This window comes from Bemisia tabaci, chromosome 7, assembly GCF_918797505.1.
Source record: "Bemisia tabaci chromosome 7, PGI_BMITA_v3".
Lineage (NCBI taxonomy): Eukaryota > Metazoa > Arthropoda > Insecta > Hemiptera > Aleyrodidae > Bemisia > Bemisia tabaci.
This window is the reverse complement of record NC_092799.1, coordinates 51,813,459-51,835,739: the sequence shown is the minus strand read 5'-3', so window position 1 is coordinate 51,835,739 and position 22,281 is coordinate 51,813,459. Positions and strand designations below refer to the sequence as shown.

The 22,281-nt window shown below is 41.8% G+C and overlaps 2 protein-coding genes across 8 annotated transcripts in view; both read right to left on the bottom strand.

Moving 5' to 3' along the window:
- LOC109039360 (Rho guanine nucleotide exchange factor 3) overlaps window positions 1–20,185 on the bottom strand; it is a 180,272-nt gene extending 160,087 nt beyond the window's left edge. For both annotated transcript variants that reach the window (XM_019054820.2, XM_072302290.1), the window contains exon 1: window positions 19,699–20,185. In XM_019054820.2, coding sequence (XP_018910365.2) covers window positions 19,699–20,060 — 362 coding nt within the window. In that variant the 5' untranslated portion in view covers window positions 20,061–20,185. The remainder of the gene's footprint in view (window positions 1–19,698) is intronic.
- A 56-nt stretch (window positions 20,186–20,241) lies between these two features.
- LOC140224996 (uncharacterized) overlaps window positions 20,242–22,281 on the bottom strand; it is a 251,420-nt gene continuing 249,380 nt past the window's right edge. For all 6 annotated transcript variants that reach the window (XM_072302298.1, XM_072302292.1, XM_072302296.1 and 3 more), the window contains one exon: window positions 20,242–20,640. In XM_072302298.1, the coding sequence (XP_072158399.1) occupies window positions 20,375–20,640 (266 nt within the window). In that variant the 3' untranslated portion in view covers window positions 20,242–20,374. The remainder of the gene's footprint in view (window positions 20,641–22,281) is intronic.

Sequence of the window (22,281 nt, the reverse complement as noted above, 5' to 3'; positions counted from 1 at the left end):
TGACCCAAAGAACACACTCTGTCTGGAGTGTGGCAATTTAACCTTGGATCACCGTGTAGTATGACTTGTCACGATATGGGAATACTCGATGGAATGGTGATTTAGAGGGGAGGGAGTGAAAAACTGAGAAATTTGGGCGGAAAATCGAGATCAAACATATCATTAAGACAATAGGTAGAGATCCATTGTAGTCCAGGCAATATAGGATTTTTGAGGGAAAGTTTAGTCGAACTAGCAATTATGGGCTAACTTTATGTTTTTTGGGTCGTAGAATCCGAATTTCAACTTGCCTGACAGATCCGACCCCTCCCCCGGCCGCCATTTTGAAAAAACGCCTAAAATTTACGGTTTTTCCCCATTTTTCGCTCATAACTTTTTTTCTGTTCAAAATATCGGAAATCTCGTCACTTCTGTGGAAAGACGATTAAATTTGCAAGAGATTGGTGTATACATATGTACACTTAACGTGAAAATAGTGAGAATGGGAGCGCGGCGAAGGCAGCGGGAGATATCGATTTTGCGCCATTAGATACGAGGGTCATCCAAAAAGTAAGGTTCCCTACCTTGTATCTTCCGAGCGAAAAGAGATAAATCAAATCGGTAAAAAAGCACATATTAGGCATGCTCTAAGCTTTAAAACAAGCTCAAGTTTTTGAAAATCGGTCAAAGAATCTGCGAGTAAACTTAATTTTACTGAGACAACCTCCTGTCGCCGCGTGCCCACCTCCGGGGTCAGGATGCACGGAGAATCGATTATTGAAGACTCGGGTTATCGCCTCTATACATCACATCAACAAAGAATTATAAAGTTTTCATTGAGTAGGCCTTATCTTACTTTTTGACGTAGTCCCCACATCTTTTTTGACATTTCTGGTATTATTACAGCAGCTTCTTGATGCCTTCCGCGTAGAAGCTTTCGCCTTGACTCCAAAACCAGTCATTGACAGCGATCTGCACTTCCAGATCAGTTGCTTTGCGTAGGGAAATTTTCCCCCAATCCTTCAAACTCTCTTACTTTAGCTTCATGTGACTTTCAATCGTTCCCGAGCGGAAAAACTTCCACGATGGAAGCGATTTTCAACCGATTCAGAGGTACAGATAGCTGTCAATGACTGGTTTCAGAGTCAGGGCGAAAGCTTCTATACGCGGAGGGCATCAAGAAGCTGCTGTAATGATACCAGAAATGTCAAAAAAGATGTGGAGACTACGTCAAAAAGTAAGGTAAGGCCTACTCAATAAAAACTTTAAAATTCCTTGTTGATGTGATGTATAGAGGCGATAACCCGAGTCTTCAATAATCGACTCTCCGCGCATCCTGACCCCGGAGGTGGGCACGCGGCGACAGGAGGTTGTCTCTGTAAAATTAAGTTTACTCGCGAATCCTTTGACCGATTTTCAAAAACTTGAGCTTGTTTTAAAGCTTAGAGTATGCCTGATATGTGCTCTTTTACCGATTTGATTTATCTTGTTTTGCTCGGAAGATACAAGGTGGGGAACCTTACTTTTTGGATGGGTACTTAACACCCTTTATCCCTGCGACCCTTTACGTGTAAGTCATAGTATACTAGCGGTTATTTCAATGTATTATTTTATTAATCCCATTACATGAATGACTGGTTACGGATGTAGACAAAATCAAAAATATTTTCAAAATGTGGACATGTTTGATAAGTAAGTGAGTTAGTCCAATCGTGGGCGTTTGACAGTTCGGTGAAACGAAGTTCCAACTTTTGGTGGCGGACAGGTGGATGGGCCTGGTTCTCCTCCATAGACATCACGGCCGGCGTTGATCTCCGACTCTAACATAGTATCCAGAATATGAAGCTAGAAGTCAGACAAAAAAAAAGAAAAGAAAAGAGGAAAAAAAGGAACCTAAATTGATGGAAGATTAAAATTTTTGCATCACTTATCCCAAATAGAAAAAGCGTTCTGGTTTACTGTATCTAGCAGTCTGGTGTTCATATATGGTGTGTATTTCTGATAATCCTAACCGAAATTTTTGGTAATGATTATCAGGAATAGGTACATGTCACTAACGAACACCTGATTGTTTAATAAAGCTTGTCATGGTATTTTTTCTATGCTAGAAGTTTTTGATAACAAGCGAGCAGTGTGAAAGAAATAACAAACCTTTAGGTTCATTGTTTATTTCTGAATGTGGGCTTTCTGGAAGGTCTTGAACTTCAGTCATGACAGCTTCAAAATCTTCCTCTGTACTTGGCTCGTCGAAAAAGTCATAAGCTTTAATATCATCCTCGTCCTCAGAGTCCGCTAAAGCAATTTCAGGCATGTTTTCGCATGTATCACTGCAGTTGATGCACAATGCTGAGCATTTAAGCCCACATTTCCTGCAACCGCACGCACCTCGACAACTCGTTTTGCACTTGCAGGATTATCAGAAATACACACCATTTATGAACACCAGACTGCTTGATGCAGTAAACCAGAATGCTTTTTCTATTTGGGATTAGTGATGCGAAAATTTTAATCTTCCTTCAATTTAGGTTCCTTTTTTCCACCTTTTCTTTTCTTTTCTTTTCTTTTCTTCTCTTTCCTTTTCTTTCCTTTCCTTTTCTTTTTTTTCGTCTGACTTCTAGCTTCATATTCTGGATACTGTTATAGAGTCGGAGATCAACGCCAGCCGTGATGTCTATTGAGGAGAACCAGGCCCATCCACCTGTCCGTCACCAAAAATTAGAACTTCGTTGCGCCGAGCTGCCAAACGCCCACGATTGGACTAACTCACCTACTTATCAAAGATGTCCACATTTTGAAAATATTTTTTATTTTGTCTAAATCCTTAACCAGTCATTTATGTAATGGGATTAATAAAATAATACATTGAAATAACCGCTTGTTTAATATGACTTCCACGTAAAACGTTACAGGGATGCAGGGTGTTAAGTATCTAATGGCGCAAAATCGATATCTCCCGCTGCCTTCGTCGCGCTCCCATTCTCACTATTTTCACGTTAAGTGTACATATGTATACACCAATCTCTTGCAAATTTAATCGTCTTTCCACAGAAGTGACGAGATTTCCGATATTTTGAACAGAAAAAAAGTTATGAGCGAAAAATGGGGAAAAACCGTAAATTTTAGGCGTTTTTTCAAAATGGCGGCCGGGGGAGGGGTCGGATCTGTCAGGCAAGTTGAAATTCGGATTCTACGACCTAAAAAACATAAAGTTAGCCCATAATTGCTAGTTCGACTAAACTTTCCCTCAAAACCCCTATATTGATCTCTATTGCCTGGACTATTGGGAATATGACAGGATTTATTCGTTGCGAATGATCTCCTTCAAATAGCGGCGATGCAACCATGGATACACCGAGAGTACCACATTTCACGTGCAACCGCGGCCCTCGAGATGGAGGTGGTTGATCGTCAGCTCAAGGAATAGAAGAATCAAATGAAATCATGTTGCATATCCCTCTTCGTCGATTTTCTTTCGCAGGCCTTACTATCAATTTATCTTTTGTTTTGTTTTTTGACATTCCGCACGCTTATTTAGAAAATGGGAAGAAATATCAATACGATATACTTCTCAGTCTACGTTGAAATATGCGAGATTCTTTGAGAAATTTTCGATTTTTTTTCCTTTTCTTATTAACAGTAATATATCTGCTTTCAGTTTCTCTTCGTGTAGAAGGGTCAAAATAACAAGAATCAAACATGTATCCGGTTGTAGAAAGTAATAATTTAAGTGTCTTTTTGCCTCATGTCCCAATTAAACGTTGAGCTACTGGTATTTTGTCCCTACTGGAAGTGTTTTGATATGCATTATTGTACATGTAGCATCCCTTTTCAAAACAAAAAGGAAGGTGATTAGATGTTCCATGGGTGCATCTTTACATTTATTCTCTCTAAAAAGTATTTGAGTTAGACACCACCACTTAATTTGTCCTCGCACTTTGCCACTTTGGATGGATGAATTCTCGCAAATTTATTACTGTCCATTAGAGCCATCTTCCTGCTTTCAATTTTATCACAATTTTTTGCACTTACACCCCGACTCACTTTCCAGGAGAAACGCAGGACATGAGGGGTACCAGAGAGGCAAAGTTCTTTGGGTTTGAAACACAAACAATTCACATCATCCTATGCATACTGTTACATGTTTTCCCCGAATCACATGCTCTTTACTTGGCTCACATCTCATGCTTCGAGGGCGTCCATCCATAGCGCTTTAACAATAATAGGAATTAACTGAAAATCGAATCACGCAGAAAATCGTGGCCGATATAAATTTTGAGCTAATTAAAATTTAAATAGTATCGTGGCGCCAGAAACAACGATTTGAGGATTTTTTAAACCATAGAATCGGTGCGAATGCAAAACTTTTCTACATACTTGATTTTAATAATAACATCATGAGGGTAATTTCGGTGCGCGAAAAGGTAAGGAAAATAGTGGCTCATGACAGGTAATTGTGTCCGGCACGGAGCACTCATTCGCCATATGCACGCAACCAGCCAAGCCGTTGCCGGAACATGATAAGTGTACTTTAAAGAAGCTTAGTATTTTTTTTTAAAAAAAATCTAACCGTTTAATTGGCATCCGCGAAGTTCAGACTCCTCGAAACTGCGGGTTTTTGGTTTAGTGTCTGCCACCCGGGAGGCCACGCACGGGATGAAATACAAACGAAGGAGTTGAATAATAGTTATTTGACAACGAGGTCCAGCAAAAATAACACCAGACAGTGTCTTAAATTACACGCATAATTATGATCCGCATTCTCAATTTTTAACGCGCACGCAACGGAGGTAGTGGAAGCAACCTTTTTCCTCGAGCTGTGCACACTTGCACTACCGTACTTTAATGAAGAACACCGTATAAACATACGGACGTTGTCACCTTTATTCTGATAAAATGTTTCTTTATTCCTTTTTTGCACCCTGAAAATGCACGAGGAACCACAAATAAGGCAAACGAAACCAACACACGTAAAAAAAGAATACAATAGAAAAAAGTAAAAAATGGGTAAAGAAAGCTTGAAACTCGAGGTTTTTTTACTGCTTAATATAGTATTCGAATTTTCGGGCTGTTCTTGTGTGCTTTATCATGATAATACTGCCGTGCTAAGGAAAAACGCAGTATGAACCTTCAGATGCCACCAGATTTCCTTTTATAAAACACGGATTTCCTGATGAACTTACGAATGTTTTTCTTCCAATTTTTCAGGTATTTTTTTTCTTTCGCAATTTCACTGAAAGTTTCTGAAAATTTCAAGGAAAAATATTCATTACTTTCTGAAAAATTAATCATTTTATCGAAGGATATTTGGCAACTCTCGAATGTTTATACGGCTTTTTTCCTTAGCACGGCAGAATAGAGCAAGGGAAAGACGTCGCTGATGACGGCGCAGAGATGCAACTATTCGTACTTGATGGATGTCCTTGTTGCATCTGTAAAATTGAAGGCGCGATGTCGCGAGGCGTAAACTCGCAATGCTCCGCTCTATACTGCCAATGAGGTATCTCTTAGATTCGCAGAAAAGTTTAAGAAAGAGGCCGCCCGATCTCGTCTCTCGTATCTACAAGAAATGATGTTATAATTTTTACTGAAATTACTATTTTCATCCAGAGATAATATATACTCGTATGAAATTTAGAGACCTCGCTCAGACAGTCTGAGCAATGAAATCAGATGCGGGAAAAGTAAAGCTCAGACATCAATGCTTCTTCTGGCCCAATGATGATTAATGAACAATTTAACTTATCAAGTAGAAAATTAAATGAAATTCTCCTAATGATGACTACTTTGCCGGGCAAGGTTTTTTTTTTTTTTTTTTTTTTTTTTTTAAAAAAAAATTATGTTGGAATTGCTAAGTCCGCCGCAAAACTCATTGGTCATCAGTCACAACCATCATTCGATGAATCTGAGGGTTGATTTCCGCAAATAGCCTTTAATACTGTAAGTATTATATCGCTGCGGGTTCTTTAAATTATACCGACTCTGAGTTTATCCGAAGAAATTTGGCAACAATCGAGGGCTGATACGACATTTTGCTTTGGATACCTAGCACGACAGTGCAGATGCACGCTTCATCATATTCCGGCTACAAATTGTGCGCAAATGAAGGATCAGCTTGCCAGCGGCCATTTTTGGAGCTCGTTTCGTCACACGGTTAAAAATGATTTTTCAAAAGGGTCATTATTCTTATTTACGCAAAGGTGCAAACCGTGTGCAGAATGGCCTGATAAAGTTAGATTCAGAATCTAAGCTTGACTTGAAACGAGTCTTTGGTCTGTCATCACAATTGGTTCTTGCTGATTTCTCTCAGTGGGGAGATTATTAATTGAGCGTACGCTTCCAAGTTATCGCGCGCAGAATGAGGAAGGACGTGTTTGGCAGACCGTCTGAAATGTCACATTTTAATCAGCTTCGCAGCAGTGAGTTGGACTTCAAATTAAAATTCAGAAGATATTTTTAAGCGAGCTATGCTCACGAGGTGAGATCAATACTGCCGTGCTAAGAAGGAACGCCGTATAAACATTCAAGAGTTGGCAAAATGTTTATTTTTGAGGAAAATTATGAATATTTTTCCTTGAAATTTTCAGGAGCTATAGGTGAAATTGTGAGCAAAATGATCTTAAAAATTGGAAGGAAAATATTCTCAAGTTTACTAGGAAATTCGTGTTTCATCGAAGACAATTTGGCAACTCTCGAATGTCCATACGAGCGTTCTTCCTTAGCACGGCAGAATAATACCGTTGTAAGTTGTCGTGTCTCGTTTCCCTCACAAAAGAACGTAACTGCATTTCAATGTTGCCAAATTTCCCCGTCCCAAAGTGCATTTTTACCAGGAGAATCTTAGGCAATTTCAACTGAAAATGTCGATGATTATTCTTCTGATCTCATACAAAAATCGTGACAAAAATTGCATCGGTATATTCTTGTGTAAATTTGAAATTTTTCAGTCAATTTTGCAACCTTGGAATGTAATTATGTTTATTCGTCCTCGAGACGACGATAGGTTCTCTTACAGTTTCCGATTTTTTGGGGGGATCTTCGGCACTACCTAATCACTGGGAGAAATTCCGCAGAAGACTCCTCGTTCTAGAAAGTTGGCAGGATAAGTTTCTGCCATTGCGCTTCGAGTATGTAACCTGGATGAAAAGGGTCAAACTTTTGCGGGAATAAACGGTGACTATTGAGGGGAATGATGTGTTTCAATTTAGGTGCACAGCTCAAGTTCTTCCACTTAATAAAGTCCATGAAACAATCCGAAAAGTTCTTAGATTCTATCCATTTTCTGTCTCTGCGACAAATATGAAACGCTCCGCTCTCATTGTCAATATTTTACTTTGCAAGAGTGTAAGAGCTGTCGCTCCAGTTCCGCACAGTTTCTATCACACCAAAGTTTAGCGACAATGCAATCAGGATATGATCAAATTCTCACCAACTTATGCCTAATTGTTCAAAGAGTTCAGCATTGTCAAATTGTGAACATTTTTATTGAATTTTTAGGAATTTCTTAAATTTCAACCATCAAAAGCGAAACTACCCATAAGCATGCTGGCTTTCTTTGTTCTTCAAATTTCGCATACGAGGCCCCTGATTGTGATACTTATACATTAAGTCGCTTTTATAGCGCCGCCTCGCGCTCTGCAACGCCCAGTCGCCATTGCCCCCTACCCTCCCAGAGACCATCAGGTGATTTCACGAGGACCATTGTTGGATTTTTTTAGTGCTTTTTACTGCTTCAGTGATAGATGTCAGCACTGATAATTTCGTTCGCAATCTCACCTAAAGACTCTGAAAATTGAAGGAAAAATATTCATAACTTAATTCCTCAAAAATAAACATTTTATCGAAGGAAATTTGGCAACTCTCGAATGTTCATACGGCGTTCTTCCTTAGCACTCAGAATTCTTAAGTATCGACGATGAAGAATGGAGACGGAGAGAACATGCGATATGCTGTCGTGCTAAGGAGAAACGCCGTATGAACCTTTAGATCTTACCAAATTTCCTTTGATAAAACAGGGATTTATTTATTAACGTGTGAACATTTTTCTTTTAAATTTGTAGGTAATTATGTTCAAAATTTCACATAAAGTTCCAGAAAATTTCTCGGAAAAATATTCGTAAGTTTCCTCAAGAGTAAAGGCTTTATCGGAGGAAACTTGGAAACTGTTGAATGCTCATACGGCGTTGTTCCTTAGGACGGGAGTAGTACACTAGGGTGTTTTGTCGTTCTGGCACGGGAGAAGGAACTTGAGGTGAAGTTAAACTAATGATCGGAACGACTTGTGAATGGGAAAATACGAGGCTCATTAGTCTGCCATAGAGTCGCTTACGCGTTTGCTTCTTTCCTCGTCTTCCCTCTTTCGAGAGCGCGAATGTTAAAAATAACGAGAGCCGGGCAAAATACAAGCGCGATGCAACGCTCCGGAATTCCAGAGATGAGACACCCGCCCGGGAAATGCACAATGCTCAAGGGTCCCGTGCAATGGAACTTGGTGTTGCCGCCTTGGATTTCTCAATTTTCATTAAAATCATTTCATACCCGCATGTAATACAAGGAATAAGAGACCCTCCACTGACCTCATGGCCACAGATGGAAGCTTTTACTTTCGCAAATTCAACAGTTCCTTATGGACAGTAATAAGGGAGCAACAGCTATCATTCTTTTTTCGGCTCTTGATTTACCTACATGGTGGATCATGAGCTTCGGGTGACGTCATGAGCCGAACAATTTCCCCAAACTTTGGCTTGTTTGCAAAACGAAACTGCCAACACGTTGTTAAACATCAACCATGGTGGTAAGTCAACAGTTTAATGCTCAAGTCTCGAAAGTAAAAGCTACCACCATAATCGAGATACGAGTGGATGGTCTCATGTCTCTGTGTAATACCAACGGCCACTTCACCAATTTACCGCGAGGAGTGATGTGACTCCAAAAATGAAGTCTTGAGAATATGAGCCATGGAGTGCCCGAGTGGTAAATTTAATAAGCACATCCTCCATTCTTCTTGATGTTGATACCAGCAATAGGAGGCTTTATTTCACGAGGTATGGAAAATGGTGTCAAAAATGTAGTATCTATAGACGTATACAATTTCCTAACTTGTGCACCACGTGTGAAAGGAGTAGACCAGCTCGGTTATGGCTTGGGCACGATTGCCCCCCCCCCCCCCAACCTATTTTCACTAAACGGACCCCTCAATAACACTTTTCGGTAATATTTTGGGGCCCCATTCGGAAACTTTTCCGGGAACCCTCGGATCAAATCTAATTTCCCGGAAACTGCTGATACATGAACACACACACGCACAGCGCACACCCACAGTTCACACTCCCACTTGGAAGAGCCACCAGGAACGCTTCAGGAATGCTCCAGGAATTTACCGGGTGATTCCTATTCCCGGAATTCGATTTTCCCCGGGAAACTCACTTCTGTCACACGTGTCCTATGTCAATGGCCATAGTCCGAAACCGCACGTATCCTCATTTGCAACGGCGCAGATTGTGTCAAACTTTGACTACTCAGTACTTACGACTTGTCATACTACCTCCTCGATTTTCCTTCTGCGTTAACAGAATATTCTTTAAAAATTCCAAGCTATCAAGTCGACGTGTTTCTCCTCAAGAAAGTAAAAAAGGCACGGACATTTTGAAACATCATAATGGAGACACGTGGTTTCGCACTTTAGCCATGGATATAAGGCAAACTTCAGCTCCACCACCGACTGCCTGCATCCTTAGTTTCAGATTTAAAAGTTTTCGCGGGACAAACTGGCGACGGTGGGTATGAGCGGTAGGTATAACTAACGGCGTCACTCACCGGGCCGCCCTGTCGCGGTACCTCATGGGACGACGGCCGGGCGAGGGGGGGGGGGGGGGGTCGCGGGTAATTTGGTGAAGGGGTAGTCGAAGCCGTGGCTCTGGCTCAGTCATAATTAACTGCTTTTCCATCCAGGATTCTGCATTCCGGAACTCGAGGCTCCCGGCTGCTCCCGGTGTGACGCTCGTCACGTTCTGAACCTACCCCCACCTTCAACCCCCCACCCCCACCTTCAACCCCCCACCCCCACCCACGCCTCACCCATCCCACGAGGAAAGCCCTTTCCGCTTTCCTCCGCTGTTTCTAGTGTCGGATCTATGTACCTGAGCAGGAAATGAGATGACTCAAGGCGAAAAATTCAAATCTAATTTCATAACCTCACTTTTCCAGAGCTTGATATAGCTTTTTTTCCAAGGCCACACAATGGCGTTCTCCAGGGGGGAGCGAAACACTGCTTCCTCAAACACTTCAAAATGGACCGCGTTAAGCAGAAAGGAACCAAACCACATCAGCTATTCGATAGGGTTGGCAACGATGGGCTTGCTGAATACTGTTCTGCGAGTCCCTCTTTCAGCCTCGCTCGTAAACCTGTTTCGCGATGCCAGGTTGGTGGAAAACTCATGAATTTTGGAAAAGAGAGGCACGGCGTGCGCTAGAAATAGTCGATACAATAGTAGGAATCCATTTCTGAATTCCATTTTGATAAAAAAAAAAATCATCGATTTACTCGATATTTGTATTTGAAAAGCGGCTGCCAGTTCCTTATGGGAAAATACATGGTAAGTGATGAAAAGACCAGGTTTTGTCATGAGATGTGCTGTAGCGAGTCAGTGTACCGGATCCGTCCCCGCGTTAAAAAGACCGTTTTGATTGGTTCAGTTCCAAAAACAGCTTCTTTTGCGTTTGATAGGTCATTTCAAGCATTTTTAGTAGCACCCTCGTTCTTTTCGTGAAATTTGCCACTAGAAACAGTTGGATCGTACCTATAGCAAAAAGGAACCAGCGGTATTACAGTGCTTTTCAAATCGTGCAACTTCTTCTTTTCTTTTAAAATACTTAATATATGTACAGTTTTAAAATTTACACAATTAATTATTACCCGTTGAAATTAACAATTTTTTGGTGGAAAGCCAAAACTATTTACTGTTCTGGGACACGGCCGCCCTATTCACCTACTTGCCGCCCATGGGCCGCCTATATTTTGCCGCCCCCTTCTCATTTGTTTTGAAACTCGATAAAAACCATCAAATGAGCGTGCCAGCGGGGAGGGGTGCATAAGACGCATTTATTCGTGTTGAGCATATTTTTTGGGAAAGCCCTGTCAACACTACTAGCAACAGTTGACGGAACTTTGCGCGAAAGTTAAGTTCCGTATAAACCTTTCTCTGTGTGGACAAGGCCTTCCATTCAGAAGAAATGAACGAAGAAATTATGGAAGAACCAACATAAATGTGGTTCAATGATTTTAACTTCCGCCGCCGCGCCACGCAGACCGCACCGTGTTTGGCGCAATGCGTGGAGTATTCACGTAGTCTTGTAGGCGCTATGCGTTTCACGCTAACCGCACTGTGTTTGGCGTAATGCGTGAAGTATTCATGCATTCTTGTAGGCGCTATCCGTTTCACGCTGACCGGAATGATCGCCATGTGTTTGATGCAATGCGTGAAGTATTCGTGCAGTCTTGTAGGCGCTAATATGTGTTACATGCAAATTGCCGCGCCGAGGGCTTCTCCTTTTCATCTCATCAAGTCCTCGTTATCATTTCTCTCTAAGTCGCACCGTTCTAGGCCAAATTGCGTGTTTGATTTCTCTCGTAACTCGACTTATTGAGGGTGCTTTCTCTTGTATAACTAAGAGACGACAAAACTAGAAATTACTATACTCTCAGGAAATGACAGATTTTGTCGCCTTTTCTCGTTTGTAATTTTGTTTTTGTAAATCCGATTTTTTTTTATATCTACACTTTAAAAAAATTGCAAATTTTTGCCGCCCCTTAGATTTGCCGCCATGGGCGCGGCCCATGTAGCCACCCCCTTAATCCGGCCTTGTTCTGGGAGATATTTTAGATACTTACAAAGAGGCAACATTCTTACAACACTGTAATCGCCCTAGTTCCTTTTTGCTAAATGCAATCCAGTTATCAATTGGCAAATGCACCTTGCAAAGAGGCCCATTGCAAGATTTAAAACATCGTAGAACGGGCCAAGAGGAATGTCAATCTCGAAAACAATTCCAACTTAAAATTTTGCAAAACGGTTAGGATCCGCGCTGCCTTTGCAACTTAAATGTAAGACTTTTGCCGTATAGAGGAAAACACGGGAGCGTGTATGTATGCCCCTAAGTCTAATCCGATTAACCCTTGAAAGCAACTCTTAACTTTATTCGCAGCGAATGCTGTAGCGGAGCGGGTCAGGGATCCTCAGTCGCCCTTCGCCTAGTTTTGGAGCCCGAACTCGGATTGGCCCAGATTCCCCAACATCGCCACATTCTGGGGTCCAGAGCTTTGGGCCCCGGTGCAATCCTCCCATATGCTCAGAATGACACAAGCTACTCGTTCTAGCCGCTTTCTTTCCACTGTCCAGCTAACTAGGTCTCCGTATTTTTCCAATGACCAACTCACATTTGCACTACATTTTAAAATAAGGAATTTATAGGAGGAGCTATTTTTGGCCCATTTTAGAAACAACATACATGCCATTGGCTTCCCGAAGCAGATATGTGCTTTAATGGGAGAGCCAGAGATAGTGGTTCCTTATTGCAAACTGCAATCCACTTGGCCTGCGTTGAGCAGAACGGAAACAAGCCATTGAATCCGCTACTGAAGAAAACTGGACGATTTAATTTTTTACATGAAATGGTTGTGCGGATTTTTTTCTGAATTTTCTGCATAGTACGAAGCAAATTCATTAAGATTTTTAAAGACGTTCGCAGAAATCCGTACAACCGTTATCACGTAAAAAATTAAAGTGCCAATAATTGGCAATAGCTGATGTGGCTTGGTTCCTTTCTGCTTAAACGCGGCCCAAATATGTATAAACCCTCTGCTGTCAGAAAAATCTGAGGCTGCAACAATTCAACGTGGGGCTGATTTTATCCCTCAAAGGCCTCCCATTCTCTCGTACAAATATGTCTGCCAATATTCTGTTGAAATTCGATTTGTAGCTGCAATTTGAAACACTAAAACTAAATTATTTGTATTCATTGTTTCACTATCGGTATAATCTTTGATTTGAGTATGCAGCAATATGGAGCGCTTGCAGGAAAGCCGAACTAATCTCGAGAAATTGGATGATACATCTTGGGCAATTAATACTGCATTTATTAGATGCCCGATCGCAACACATCGACATTCAAAGATGATGCTGCAGATCGAGCCGCAGAGATTAAACCGATGTGGCTTTCACTGTTAAAAGATATTTTTGGCTTCCATTTTGGATGTATCAATAAATTTAGCATTCATTCCTACTGATTACTTCACATGCTTCGCTCATTAATCCAAATGGCCACAATCACGCTAAGAATTAACGCGATGGATAATCTATAAACGTTTCCAACATCAATATCTCAGTTTATTGATAGACTCAAGAACGTAGATATTTGGCCGTTGGAATTATCTCGGTAATTCTTTGCCAATCTAAGAGTTGCCATTATCGAACAGGAATCACCGAACAGTGCAACTAGCCTAGGGCATGATCACCAGTGTTTTCATTTTAAGGTATTAATTTCCACATTCATGGATATTTCTTAACAGAAAATTTCGGAAGAGAGGAAGTCGCAAAAAAATCAAGACTGCGTGGATTTGTAAGCGCTGACGCGCAAGGCTCTTCAATTGTAGGCGCCAAAGTCTTTGAAAGCCTTCAATTACAATTCTCCTAGAGACAAATTATTATTTCTGCTTTAATAACTCTGCACTCCAAAGAAATTTAAACGTACATGTTTTTCTTCTACTTTCTTGGCTTTTATCACATTAGGAACCTACAGCCATTTATTGTTGGTAGACAAATGCACAAAGAATTAGACAAAGGATAATAAAAAAATACAGAGATAAATCATATTTTTAAATAATTTTACTCCAAATTTAAACTTAAATCTTTATATTTTTATACCTTTTAAAACTAAAGATTATCAATTCTATCTGGATATAATTGGTATTTCATCTTATTTTATTATTATCTATTAAAGTTTTTCATTGTTTAAATTTATAATTTATGAGACAAATTCATGCTCCAGGCTTTTCAAATTTTTCAGGGATCGAGGTCGAATGGAACATGTTCTCGTAGATCCACTAGACAGCTCCGTTAAAATTTGGCGCCACTACCGGGGCTCGAACCAGGGACTCATCGACCTAGAGCCAGACGCATGAACTTGTGGTTAAAATTAATATGTATGGGAGAAAAAGTTTAGCCAAAAATAGTAGTTCCTCGCTACAAAATTGAATCCAAGTTTTCTTAAAACACAAATAAGTGCATGCTCTCCTTAAACAGGTACTCTAGCTTATTGTGAGAGCGGGTTTTCTATCATTTCTTGTCTCTGATCCCATTATCTGAGCACTGAAGAGGCGCATTCCGGCCAGGCCCCCAGCTGAAGACAACGGTTAATTGCACAGATTCGGACGTTAGCGAGGCTCACGGGATATGACATATGATATGTGCGTCCGGGCGGCGGAGACGAGAAAACTCGACGCGGTGCGGTGCACAGTGGATCGATTCCATCAGAGACGTCGCACGCATGAAACTTTTAACTATATCTGCAAATTTTAATGTTTATTTCGTCAAATTTTAAGGGGGGCTTAGAGAATTTAGAATTTTCACGGAAATCTGCATAAATATGTCTTGTAATCAACACCGGTCAAAGCGGACACCAAGCGCGCAACTATTCGAACTCCGGAGTAGTCATGCGGTATCACGCTAAAATGAAGGATAATTTTAGCGTTTTGCCGTCTCAAATTGTCGACGTTCATGAATTAATGTAGGTATTATGCTGCATCGTTGAATGTGGACAAAAAGCGCGCAACTATTCGAACTCTGGAGCAGGTACGCGGTATCACGCGAAAACGAAGGCAAGTCTTGGATTTTTACCTTTCTCAAATTACTAAAGTTCATGAATACCTTGATATTCATATGAAAAATGTTGGACAAACTTTTTTGATTGATACTAAAATCTATGAATGACCCTTCAGGCAGGATTCACCCGTCGCACAGTGGATCGAGTCAATTAGAGAGGTCGGACATGAAATATTTGACAAAAACTGCCAACTTTGATGTTTATTTCATCGTTTTTTAAAGTTTAAGGGGTGCCACTAGAAGAAAATTTTACGAGGGAACCAATGGAACCACTTTGAAAATCTCAAACTTTTGTATTCACGGAGTTAAACGCTTTTTACGTTTGGAAATTTTGTCCGAGCTCTCCTATTGACTGGATCCAGCGTGCGGCGCGGCGTCGCGATCAAAATTTCCTTCCGTCTCCGATGGTCGTCTTCGTGTTGGTGGCCGTCGCGTGGCCGTTGTCGCGTGCGCGACGTCGTCGTCGTCGTCGCGGCGATGGCGTGCAAGTCCGTCCGGTGGCGCCAACCGCTTCGACTCCAGCTCGGGGTCCGGGGGGCCTTCCGCAATTCCGCATTCTGGGCATTCGTCATTTCCCACATGGCTACGTGCGAATCTCCATCCGCCGCAGACGGAGAATAGGTCGACAATCCTCGAGATCATTTTTCTCATTTTTATCTTTTTTCAGCCTCCACGCAACCACCTGTTGGATGTCTAACGGAGAGCCTTCTCTCTCGAAACCCGTTACATCGTTGGTTGGTTAGAAATACGTTTAGTTATTTAAACGTTATTATATACGTTTATCTGGTTAGATGTGCTTTTAACATCTGAGTCATCAACACCTTAGAGGAGCGATCAAAATAGTACAGCACAGAATTTAAAACATTTAAAAAGTAAGGGAAGTACACAAAATTAAAAGATAGTACAAGGAAAGAATACATTAAATTTAGAGATTAATTCGTTTGAAAAAGAAAGGGATTTCATGGAAAAACTTTGAAAGTATGGTATTGAGATCAGAAAGTGGAGGAAAATTTTGGATCTTAATTGTTGATAGGTAGGGCAAGTTATTAAAATATGTCTAACTGAGAGGGGGACATTACAAGAGATGCAGGTTGGGGGTTGGACTTTCTTAATTATGTATTGGTGGGTGAAAGACGTGTGTCCAATGCACAGCCTAGTTAGTTTTACTTGATCCACACGTGGTAGACCAGAAAGTTGAGGGAATGTGGACATTGGAGGATTTTTATGTTGGCAATACACTGTCCACTCTCGTTGCCAATTTGTGAAGAGATAAATGTCTCGCTTTACGAGCTCGGCCCGTCTGTTTTCGCACTGGCCATCAAACTCAATAGCTTGAGTTGATTCATTTTCAATGGGTCAGTAGCGTTGGCCGCAGAATTGCATTTGAAGATACGTTTGAGCAGATCAGCAAAAAATCATAAGATATGTCCGCACACCTAGTCTCTACGCCCAATAATATCCAAGATGTCGCGCTTCCGAAAAATGGGGCGTGTCATGTCTTCCACCGTGGTAGCATATGGTTTATTTCACATTAGTTCCGTCAATGGGTCACTATAAATCATGGACGAATTTTGACTTGCAGATACATTAATCCTGAAGCTATTATAATAGACGTGTAGAACATGCGCGCATTAAAAACGCGAACAAGTATTTCCGAAACCGAGGAATACACCGGTCAAAAAGCGCAACTTTTCCACAAATTAAAAACGCCCCGGTTTAGCGCCGAGCCGAATGATGTCATCCGGGACCAATCAGAAGCGAGCACGGTTTCAACGACATCCGTCAAATGTCTCCCTACTCCTTGCACATGGAAACAATAGTGAAGTCGAAACTCTACCTTCAGAAGTAAAGAATCGAATCTCACTCATGTTATCTTGTTAGTAAACAAGCAACAATTCCACAAAGAAATAAGTTTTATTTGGACGTATTTCTGTCGAACAGAACTATGTTCACAAAGACATGAGCCCTGAGACTCATAAGAATATATGCACAACAGGGCTCACGTCATAATACACATAGTTCCGTTTGGTAGAAATATATCCATTTTAAAAAACATCAGTGGAAAATGAGAGGACACAGCGATTTGACGGCCGCAGCACTGAACTGTCATCATTTCCCGCCATTCCGGCGCGTTTGAAATTCCTTCGAGTCTCTAGACTTTATAGAGGCGGGGTTTTCCGGCATTCAGGCTCCGAAAATACACAATATATCTCCGAGAGATCCACTCATCTGATACTTTTAGAATATTCAATAAAAAACATGAGGTTTGGTGACCCATTAGTGTACACATTTGTCCTGGTTGCTCGATATAAAACACGATGAATGAAACCAAGGTGGAAGATCCCGTGGTGTGCACCACCGTGGTGAACGATGTCATGCCGTGTTTTTAAAAGAGCGATATATGTGTTTAATGGATCAGGAAACTTTGTGTTTGTGCAGATCTTCACCGAAAAAAAGTGAAATTGATTTAACATTCTGGATGTGAAAAAAGCGTGTAAGAACTTATAAAAATGCGGAATTAACCGCCACAACAGCTAGTTTTACAATCATTGGCATTGCTAAAGTAACTGCTGTAGCGAGTAATACAGCATTTTATAAGTTCTCGCACACTTTTTTACATTCAGAATGTTAAATCATACTTCTTTTTTGTTATATTATTTTTTGCTAATCTATAATTTAAAATCGTCAAAAAACAAGTGTGTGACCAGCGCAACAGACCCATACTTGCAATTTTGAAAAAACAAGAGTGCATTTAGTTCACAAGCATTTTCTAAATTTTTTTGGACGATATTAGGCGAAATTTCCCGAGAGGATGTACGGCAAAGTCTTTGACTTACTGCCAACCTCCGTTGCAACAAAACAAAAATTCCTCTGTGCGACGTTGCACCTACAATATTTGGTTTTCATGCTAGTAGCAGTGACGATCACGTCCAAAATTCTAGACCCGCTTTTGGATTCCTTCGTTTTTGGGTTGAAAAGAGGATCCATGCAAATGTAGGCAATGTTATTCATCAAGAAACTGAGTTTAGATCTTGACTTCAGCAGAGCGTTTTTCTCCTTTGGTTTGTAACCCTGTCGATCTAGTTGAAAAAGTCGATCGACTAAACCCACCCGCAGAAATTCACCTATGAACCCACGAAAAACGAGTTCAAAGGTGGGTGGTTTGAGCTTGGTTTCGCATAGAGTGATGCAAATACGTTTCCTGCGATAAAAAAAAGGTCAGATATAAAGTTTTGTATAGATTCGGTTAGATAGGAGGGAGAGAGCTGTGTAAGCTGTGCAAGAGATCATATTTTTCGACCGCGGGGGGTTCCGAAAGCCTCTCTCACAATTTAATCGTAAATTGAAATCCCTTAAACCTTTTGACGCGTAAACAAAACGGAATATATTTTTATTGCCTCGGGCTGATGTGGAAGTTGAAGTATGTATTTATCCGATTACGATGCGTTTTTCATTCCAACCGGCTCCCTTCATTAAGGCATGAAAATTTTAATGAAAACTTCGATAGAAGAATTGATCATCGTAATCTGCAAATTGTGTACAGTCCTGCTCGAGGTTCCAAATTATAATGACCCGTTACTCAAACACAAACGCTAGACTGGATACTTGTGTCATTACAATAAATGAAAAAAACAGATTCTTAACTATTAAGCCCTACATGGACCGTACACTGTATTGCACATCTCACACTATCGCGGTATTCTAAAATAAATTACTTAGAAGTCTCAGCGTAACTAGAAATATGGGTGATAAATCAGAAAATGTCTAAAAACCAATAAATAATTGGCACATTTTTACGTATACATGTAAATACATTAAGCCTTTATCCGATAGTTTATTTAATATCTTATTAGCTCGACCTAGATTGACTTATATCGAGGATTAACGCTGCGCTGACGCTGCTGGCCGTATGTCGCGCTGTCGCGTCCAGTCGTCCAACGAAGTTAAAGCGCCTGAATCTGAGCGGATACGCAACACGCAATGTAGCTGACCAATAATAATTTCCGGCGTCGATTGTTGAAGGGGCTTTAGAAAGTGAAGGCCATTAACAGCTCAGTCCTTCCTTAGAATTTTTTTTCATCAAATAAATGGAGATTGAGCCTTTTAGCTATCCTGAAACGAGTAAACCTCTTGTGAACTCCTAAACTCGAAAATACACATTTCGGGAATGGATATTTACATTGACAAAAAATTAAGGTAGATTTACGTAAAAGCTTGAGAGAGCGAAATTTTACATTAATCCCGCAAGCATCGACTCAAATGACAATCCAAAGAGTGAGAAAGGAGAGTGCACCTCGACGAAAAGTTCTTCGAAAATTAAAAAAGTTCATTTTAAACGAGATCGCATCGAAAATTGGAATGAATTTAAATTAAGGCGTCAACTTTTCATCGGCTGCTTGCGTTTTAGCTTTTCACTATTTTCATGAATCCGTTTGTTATTTTGTGAAAGTTCTGAAAAAAGTGTCAGGGCTCACCTCCTGAAATTGTGTTGCTGCCCCCAATTTGTTGGACGATATGGACATTTCCAATTAATTATTATCATGATCTTCAACATTGACTTACACATTGACGGAATGAAATCGTAAAAAAGAAACGAAATTTCAATGATCAACGCAGATTATGCCCTCCGAGTTTCAATTGGACGTATTTCTGTTTTTTAAAAACGGAACTAAGCGCCATGGAAAAGCCTTGCGAGTATAGAACGGAACGAGGAAATCGTTCCGCAACACCCGCCAATCCAAGCCCCCCTCTCCCTTCCTCCCCCTATGGCGGTTAGTTCCGTTGATAGAAATACGTCCGATTAACTTGGTTAGTGACAAAATTCAGAAGGAGTCTTTCTTACCTTTTAGGCTGGGTGGTCTGGGTGGCGGCCTGGAAGGACTTGGGGAGGGACAGCGAGCGCTGCTGGGCCTCCCTCCACTGCTGACCGCCGTTGGGAATGACCGGCGAACCGGCGAGCATCGTCGGGGACCCCATGGCGTAGCCGACACTCTTCCGTTCACCGAGGGGCGACGCCGAAACCGCGCCGACCCCGTTGCTGCTCCCCGACGACGACAACGGCGACGACACCTCCGCCCGCGGGGGCGGCACCGGGGGGTCCACCGACGACACCCGCCTCTGGGGGGCCTTCGGGGGGCTCCTCCCCTCCCCCATCATCCGATACCGATACGCATCCGAACTGGCGCGCTTGAGGTTCAACCCCATCTCGGAATCGTTGGAGCACGGTCGCACAGGCACGCACTACACGCTTCACTTTCTCCGGGTACCCGGAATCATCGTCGACCCTCTCCAAGGACGCCGGCGACGACATGGCCGACGCGGGGTAGCCGCGACGCTTCTCCGTGTCCGAGTTGGAGTAGGAGTTGGAGGGTTTGAGGTTGCGGGCTTTGGGGCGGGGTTGGGGTCGGGGTAGGGGTGGGCGCACTGGGGCCAGTAGTCGCAGGTGTTGGGGTTGCACGGGCTCGCGTTGGAGGTGGTGTGGTAGGCCTCGCTCGGGGAGAGGGTCTTCGTGAGCGGGGTCACCGCGCCGCGGGCCAGGAGCCGGGGTTTCTGCGGGTCGCCGTTCTTCGGCACCAGGTAGATGTCGATCCCTGGTCGTGGAGGATCTTGGCTTTGTGCTTCTTGGAGGCGGCGTCGGCGGCCGGCGAGTCGAAGTAGCGGTGTAGGAGGAGGGCTCGCGCTGCCTCCTGGCTCCGGGAACCGTAGAGGTATTCCGTGATGATCCGGGCCTCCTCTTCCGCCTCTCGCCGCACTTCGTCCTCCAGCTCCTCCGATTTGCTCGACCCTGTAACAATAGTTGAAGAGTATCTTTAGAGAAACTTCAGGGCATTTAGTTCCATCTCCCATGAACTAAACCAAGCGGGCAGTGATTAGGGTAAGGGAACCAGCACTTCATTAAACAAATAAGGGAAAAAAAGGGCTATGCTCGACGTAAATGCTGCCGTGTTAAGGGAGAACGCCATATGAACATTCGAGAGTTGCCAAATCTCCCCAAATAAAACATGTATGCTTGACAACATTCATGCATATTTTTCCTTGCAATTTTCAGATATTTTAGATTAAATTGCGAACAAAATAGTCTGAAAAATTGGAAGGAAAATATTTACAATTTCCCCCAATACATTCGTATTTTTTCAGAGAAAAGTTTGCAACGCCTGAGGGTTTGTACGGTGTTTATCCTTAGAACGACGGTATACGGTAATGCTAAGGAAGAACGCCGTATGAGCTTTCAGACGTTGCCAAGTTTCCTCGGATAAAAACCGAATTTACTGGGAATATAGCGAATATCATTTTCCAAAAATGTCAGACAATTTTGTACGCAATTTAATCTGAAATATCTGAAAATTTCAGGGAAAAATATGCATGATTGTTGTCAAAAATACATGTTTTATCCGGGGAAATTTGGCACCTCTTTAATGTTCATGCGGCGTTCTTCCTCAGCACGGCAGTATACTTGGCAACATTTCAGAGATACACGGTAAGGGCCATGCCCGGAGATTTTGGGCAAAGGCGTTAATTGAGAGGAAACCCGTCGTTGATTAAGCAAATAAATCCTGATCGTCTGAGGTCTGACTCCTCTTGAGCCACATCTCAATCCGTTTGTCTAAACGCTTTAAACTCATGAGTCCTCAATGTCGTGGAAAGTACGGGAAGGCAGGGATGAAGCCGATTAGGCACTTGGACCCTTCCGTGAATAAACGGCTTCGTTAAGACCCTGTTTGGCTCGTGCTTCGTCGAGCCCGAGGCGTTGCTTTCGAGGGCTTAAATCTCCTTTAAATGGGCCGGAAATTATCGCCGTTCCAGCCGACCAACGTGTCGACTTCTAAACGTCTTTTGACCGAAAGACAAGAGGCTTATTACATTTCTTACGTGCACTCTCAATCGTTGGACGTTTCGTCCATTCATGTCTAGAGCCCACGGCGAATTTCTCGCGGTGAACTCGACGAAGTAAGTGATAAAAATTTTAGCCGATTTTTCCAGCTCATCGATATCTAAGTCTGGAAATAATAAACATCTTACGGACCGAACAACGACGCAACAAGTCGCAATTCGGAAAAAAATGAATTTGGGGTAGCTTTGAATTCAACAAATCGTAAATTTTCTCCTGAAAAAAATTAAAAATTGAGAAAAAATATTTTGAAAGCATAATAATGATTGTTATATTGAAAACTTTCAATCGCAACTTGTCTTTTCGCTCTGCATCTGGAGAGTGAAAAAAAAGTAGGTATTATACTGCTGTGCCATGAAAAGACGCCGTATGAGCACTCCAATGTTGCCAAATTTCCGTCCAGAAAATTTTTATTTCTGAAGAATGCGTTATGAAAGTTTTTCTCTGCAATCCTCAGGCACTTAGATCAAATATTTCAAGAAAATCAAAAGAACAATATTCACAAACATTCCCAAAAATTCGTTACTTGTCAGATGA